This window comes from Bombus flavifrons, chromosome 14, assembly GCF_040668555.2.
Source record: "Bombus flavifrons isolate JBK064 chromosome 14, iyBomFlav1_principal, whole genome shotgun sequence".
Classification (NCBI taxonomy): Eukaryota; Metazoa; Arthropoda; class Insecta; order Hymenoptera; family Apidae; genus Bombus; species Bombus flavifrons.
The window spans coordinates 12,397,635-12,404,636 of record NC_138455.1 but is presented as its reverse complement, the minus strand read 5'-3'; the positions used below and the strand labels follow the sequence as shown (position 1 = coordinate 12,404,636).

The following is a 7,002-nucleotide window of genomic DNA, read 5'->3' as shown; positions in this document are numbered from 1 at the left end:
TTTTTCCAGATCTTTCGTTTAACTTTGAATTTCCAAATATTTGCCTATTTATATATTTAACTTTGTCTATCCAAATATTCGAATACTTGAGAGTTATATCGGACAATTTGAATCTTAATCGTTATTAATTAATTGTTAAAGAAAGCAACAATACAAACGTTAAAGATGGAGCGATCGACAACATACGTATATACAATGTATATGAAGGACATAGTACATTTGTATTAACATTTAGCTATGTATTTCTGCAACCGCATTTTAATGAAGATGTTGATATATACATAGTTACAATCACATATACAATATTATATATTTACAGTCATTCTAATAGTATGCGCACGCATTATATGCAATGTCATCCCTCCCATACTTTAGCCAAAAAAATATCTAGTAAAATATCTAGGAGCATGGTCATTATCGACTCGCATCGAACATAACAATACGATTATGTCAAATTTCGAAAACAATGGTTTCGAATTTCAATATAGTTTATTTATAATATGTAATTGAAGAATTTCCCACAACTTGTTCGATAATCTGATTTATACAAAATTATGTAATCATGACTAGTATATTCACAATGCAACAGTGGTTGAAAATTTAATGTTTCTTCTATCTTGTTTTTCTTTTTTTCTTCTTTTTATATATATAGACAACTAAAACAGTTGAAAAGATTGCTTATCAAATTTTATAAATAAAAACTTTAAAAAATCATCGTTTTAAAAAAATATCTTTCTTTAAAAGATATACATTCTTTTACTTTTTGTACAACCTATATACATACATACATACATACGTACATACATGCATACACTCATATATATGTACATATATATATATACACGTGTATGCATGTATGTATGTGTGTGTATGTGTGTGTGTATGTGTGTGTATGTGTGTGTGTATATATATATATATATATGTATATACACACATAAATTATAAAATCTTACGATAAAAAAGAGCAACAGCTGTAAATCGGTATGAGATTATCGTATTTTCATTTTTAAGCTTTACGGAGTGAAAAGACAAATAACCTGATTGAATAAATATCGTTTTATTGCACTTTCCTGCTCGCATTAAACTGTATTTCATTTATCTTTGGTATAGTTTTCTATACGTGATGAAAAGGCCATTTGTTTGTTTGACCTAATTTACTTGTTCATAGAAAACTTTGTTTTAGTCTTATTTAATATATATTACCACGCACTGTTTACACAGAAAATTGCGAATTAAAAATAAATGATATCTGCATATATATATATATACATATGTATGTATCACTCTTTGTAAGTGGCATATCGCATGCACCTTTCATGGATTATTCTTTAACGTAATTAGACAATCCAACTCCTTCTAAAAATATCGATATCCAAATATCTTAAGTATAATCTTACTTCACGATAATTAAAATAGTAGGAATTAGTCTCGAGTCATCGCTGAAATGTGTTCTCTTTAAATTGTAATTGGATATTTAGTAGTTAAGTAATTGGCATTGAAACTGATTCTTCAGAGTCAGATTGCCTAAATCCATGTGTGATAATAACTCAAATACATTAATTACTATTTACGTACATATTCCGACAGCTACAAAGTACTTAGTGATAAATATTATCTATGTATCTGATTATCAGAGTCAAGTAAAGATTCATTGAAAATGTCCTGCTGAGCCTTGGCAGATGAACATGTTTAATTACTATTATATGTATTAAAGCTTGGTATGTTAATGTAGCACGCTTGTCAAAGCTGCCAATTTTCTATTTAGAATCATGTCATCTTACCTAAATAATTCTAGTTAGCAATTCAAAGAAGACTATAATTATTACATCTTAAGTTTCGGCTGGCATTTGCACTTGCATACTTGGCGATATAAAAAACGAATTGCTTATATAGTTGTACTCTTAACGCAGAGGGGCAAAGGATTTTCTAATCGGTGGGTCTTTGATAATCGATGGAATAGTTAATTCTCTTCCTCCCTTATTCTCACTTTGTTTCTTTTATAGTTACTATACCGGTATTTTAACGCGTAAGTATGAGCAAAATGAACGAAAACATATTTTTAACGCGTGATCATCTAGGATTTGCTAGATATTGCTCCTTTTATTGATTACTATAAGTAAATAAGTTCAATATGACGATATATGTGTACCAATAATTCGAATCAACTATTGGCATGTGATATTTGAAATTTCTATGAGCGCCATATATATACAAATTGTGTATAATTCAAGTGAAATGTAACTGGTGTATATAACAATGTAATGAAGCGATTCGAGTTGCCATGACTCTCTGAAATGGAAGAAAAAGATCCATGCTCGAAAATGAAATCTTCTGTTTCTATTATATATTATATTATATTATTATATATTATATTATATTGTATATGTAATATATACATATATGATAGAATATATAATAAATATATATATATATATATGTATATATGCGTAATAAAAGTGCAGGAACAAATTGCACGCTAATTTTATATAACGATAAATAAAGCTGTCCCTTAGCTAGTTCGTTTCTTTACCATTTTGAACATTTTTTTTTATGGTTGTGTCTTTTTCAATTCGATTAAATCAGTAACGTCAAGAAAAGGAGTGCTATTGTTGTTGTTGCAGTTGTTGCAATAACGGACACACCTCAACTAAAGGTGTCCCTAGAATTTCTTGACATACTTGATTCATGTCGGGTTCCATCATAAGCGAAGAAATCTGATCCTCCGTTAACATTTCCACGCTAATTGTTATGCAATGGAATTAATGAAGATAAAGTAATTCATATGATAAAGTATTTACAAATGGGTTATGTACCTTGCTAAGCTTTCGCTATCGGATGTTTCCTCGTCCGCATTAAGATAGGTCATTGTTTTTTCTAATGGACTAGGAACTTTCTTCCCCTTCCCTTCCACTTTCTCAGACTTTTCAGATCTCTCCTTGTCTCTCTCTGCTATCTTTGGTTCGTTAAAACGTCGTTCCGTAAGGCTAGATATGTTCAACATCATCATTCCATGATTGAGGAATTCTTTCACCCGTTCTCCTGTGCCGGCACTCCATAACATATCAAGGGACTGTCTTCTACTTGAGTTTGCTATGACAATTAACATATATATATATAAGCCGGCTAACTTAGTTTAACCCAAATACATTATATTTCTAAAAAAAAAAATATATATATAGCCAAATGTATTTACCTGAACTGCCTCCACTAGCTTCACTGCCAGCTGAACTTCTGGTTATCCAATTAGCTAAACTAGTATCGAGTTTGCTTTTACTTTTCATTGACGGACTCCTTGTTACTTCCGTTTTCTTTTCGCTGCTTAAACTAACTTCGTTTCCTTTTGGCATAGCAGGTAATGACTTTTGGGTTACTAATTTCTTTCGACTAGCTGCTTCACTGAACGACTGAATATTTGCACCATTGGCGGGTGGGTTGTTACTTTCTGGAGTCAAGTCCATTGGTAGCGGTTTATAAGGAATTTGATCTTCTTCGTCCGAGTATACTTCGTTATTGTAATATACTTCGTCCGGAGAATTATTTAAACTAATTTCTGTCCATTCCTCCCCGTTTTGTACAGTGTTATTAGTGCTTTTTATATCCACTGGTGTTTGTATTTTCACTCGTTTTTCTATCGGCGAAAGAATATTCGACAAGTCTGACAACCGTGAGGTTGATGAACTTGTTTGATTTAGTGTTATGATATGTTTCGTATCAGTTGTTGCAATGCTTTTTGGACGGTCTCGTTTGATATATTTCCGCGGCTCTGTGGATGAAACATTCAAGTTACTTAGGCCCAAATATTCGGAAGAAGGCTCTCTATCGATCTGGATAAACATACAATGAAAGTCATTCATTAATATACTTATAAAAATCATTTGACATATCTTATTGGTATGATGAAGAATAATTACTCTTGTAGGCACAGGACATTGTGTACTAGGGCTCATCTTCTCAGGAAGGCGCAAGTATTCGTCGCTAGTATAATCTGTACTATCAGGTGATCCAGTAACGCTAGAATCAGTTGGAGTTCCTGCATTGGGCTGTAGGGAAGGTTGGCCAACAGTATCTCTCGAACATTTATCGAAATCATCTGCTCCATCATACTTCCTAGTCTGTAAATAAGAAATGAAGATTACTATAGTGTGCAAAAAGTTATAGCTCGGACAAAAATTAGTCAACAGTTATACCCTATGGATTTCGTCGCTGATTTTTTCTAGGTTTCTCAGCGCTTCGGCGTAAGTCATTTTAGCTTCACCCACTGATCTTTCTAACGCACTTACTCTTAACTTTTGCTCTTCCAGCATTTGATTAAAATGCGCTTTCATTTCGTAATATGGCCTATATGATAAATCAATTAATAATTAATAGAGTTTAGAACATGTATTTTAAAGAGAAGCTTGGTACTTTTATATTACATTTTCTTTGAGTTATATCTAATAAAATAGATCTCACGTGAAGCATGTTCGAATAAAGCGGAACTTTTTGTACAAAAATGCTTATCTATGAAATATTTTATAAAAATATAATTCGTGCATAAATAGGCTGGTAATTTAGAAGAAGAAAACGAAAAAGAAAAGATCGTCAGAATGGGGTTTGTTCATAGCAAAGACATAAAATAAATATGGTGTAAAAAAATAAAAAAATAATGTCTATCCTACTTACAACATGAGCAAGTTGTGCCTGTAGGCGATACTGTTTATCAGAAGCAAGCTGCGACGTGCACCCATACTGCCAACATGAATACAAACCAAAAGACATAAATATTCTAATATCTATATAAAATCAACGTAAGATAGTAAACAATAGAAACATAAATCATTAAATATACATATGGGAAGAAAGTAAACAAGAATGTTAAGAGTCATGGAAAAAGAAAACATTATTATTGAACCATTAGATTCTATATATATATATATATATATATATATAGAATGTATATAGAATATGTATATATATATATACATACATATACATATATTAAATATATATTATGTTATTTCTTTTTATTTAATTTTTTAATTAAATTATTTTTTATTAATTGTAGTAAATAAATAAGTAAATGAATGAAAAAATAAATAAATAAATAAATAAATAAAGAAAAAGAAGTATATATATGTATATATTGAATGACTAAATGCGATGCATTCCATGCATTATTAAGTAAGCTAAAGAATCATTCAATATTTAGCTAAATTGTACGAAGGTGCATCAGGTACACACCTAGATTTAGCAATTGCACGCTTTAGTTCACGTTGCAATCTTTGAACTTCATGTTCTGCTTTATGATATAGAGCAGTAGTGTGTCTATGTTCTGCTTCCGACAAAGCTCTCTCATGCTCGGATTCATTAACTCTGGCAGTTGCATGATTTAACATCTCCTATATAATAATATAACAACGTTAACTTTCAACATCATAAAATTCGGGTCAATAATTTTTCTCTCGTATAATGTGAAAATTACCTGCCAAGCATGATCGAAACATCTTCCCTCTGTCCTTAATCCTTCTTCGGCTAAGTAAACCATCTCTTTGGCCGCTGCATGCTGACTATTGGCTCTTTCAAATCTAATTGCGGCCTTTTGTGTTTCGTGTAAAGCCTTAAAGTACGCGTTACATTAGCAGTTATAGGATGTACTACGTTAGAAAATAATTCTTACTTCTTTTGCTTTAAATCTGGCATCATAATATGGCCTAGATTTTTCAATGCACGCGCCAAGTTTCTTAGCTAAGCTATCAATTTTTACCGTAGATTCACAAAGTAATTCCCTAAAAGTTGCTCTTGCTTCCTGGAAATAAAAGCTCATTGAATAATCAGTGGCTGAAACATAGTTTGTGTTTTTGTACACCTTAATTCACTTTGATAAATTGAATAGGAATGAAGTTTCAAGTCACACAGCGTTTCTTTAGACCATGTTATAAATGACTATAAGACGATCTTTGAAGCCATTATCCATTTACTCGTACCCTTCATAGCAATCACCTCAATGAAATGTAATCACAACCAGTTTCAAAACTTGCTACTAATTTGATCTCCCAAGGAGAAAGATAGTTATTTTAATTGATTATACAATGAAAAGTTAGAGTTATTTGTATAGGAAATATATAGCCTATAAGAGTAATTTTATTATACTTACGTCTAAGTCAACCTCAAGCTTGTTGATATCGTCAGTAGCAGTATTCAATCTTTCAAGCTCAATCTGAAATGATTGTTAAATTGTTTATGAAAAAATTAAGTGTGACATTTTACAAAAACTTACATAAGAATTATTATGCAAAAATATTGTTCTAAGTAGTAACATAGTATCATTGAAACACGCTGTCTAACTTGCAGATTAACCGAAAGACTTGATTTAATAAAGCAACTATAGCAAGTGGTTAATCAGGGAGGATGATTGAGAAAGGTATAGAGTATTTTGTGATTCTGACAAAGGAAACTTATATTCGCGAAAGCGTTAAATCTGCCGTAATAAATACAAAAGTGTCAAGAATCTGGATGATTAAGGTACGAGTTTTACTAAATATTAGATGCAATTAAATGTTTTAACTGTGGCAACGTGGAAATGTCAATATTATAAGTATGTATCTAGGTTTTGAAGCCTATAAATTATTCCCAGAAAAACGCATCGGTTTACCTGTACTCTAGGATCCACTGCATCGTCAATACGATCGGAATCATCGGCACTCTCTTTCTGCACACGTCCACTCATAATTAAAGGTAAAACTGAATTTTATTTACAATTTTTCATACCACCTGTATCGTCTGCTACATATCAGGTGGCCATGTTGAATGTCAGAGCAACTAACAGTACCGTCCATGTTAAAACGGTCAAGGGCGCTTGTAAATTATCCACTGTTCTTTTACAAAACTGTACGATGAAGATATTACGGTGTTTTTTAAAAAATTCCAACACTAACTATCCGATAGTATATATGTAGCATATGATAGAGGGAACGTTTTCAAAGCCTCGTAAAACGAGGGTATTATTCTCTTTAAAATTGTTCT

The 7,002-nt window shown here is 31.4% G+C and overlaps 1 protein-coding gene across 2 annotated transcripts; it reads right to left on the bottom strand.

Annotated features, from left to right (window-relative positions):
• Positions 1-1,041: 1,041 nt before the first annotated feature.
• On the bottom strand, positions 1,042-7,000 carry LOC138186686 (uncharacterized). Of its 2 annotated transcripts, XM_069126771.1 has the most exons (11): positions 6,632-7,000; positions 6,134-6,196; positions 5,657-5,785; positions 5,462-5,596; positions 5,221-5,378; positions 4,663-4,728; positions 4,188-4,338; positions 3,912-4,112; positions 3,194-3,824; positions 2,814-3,090; positions 1,042-2,739 (listed from the first exon to the last, which is right to left on the bottom strand). In XM_069126771.1, the coding sequence occupies exons 1-11, from the start codon at positions 6,704-6,706 to the stop codon at positions 2,604-2,606; spliced, it is 2,022 nt and encodes a 673-aa protein (XP_068982872.1). In that variant the 5' UTR covers positions 6,707-7,000; the 3' UTR covers positions 1,042-2,603. The 2 variants fall into 2 exon arrangements, with proteins under 2 accessions (XP_068982872.1, XP_068982873.1); XM_069126772.1 differs by lacking the exon at positions 4,663-4,728.
• Positions 7,001-7,002: the final 2 nt, after the last annotated feature.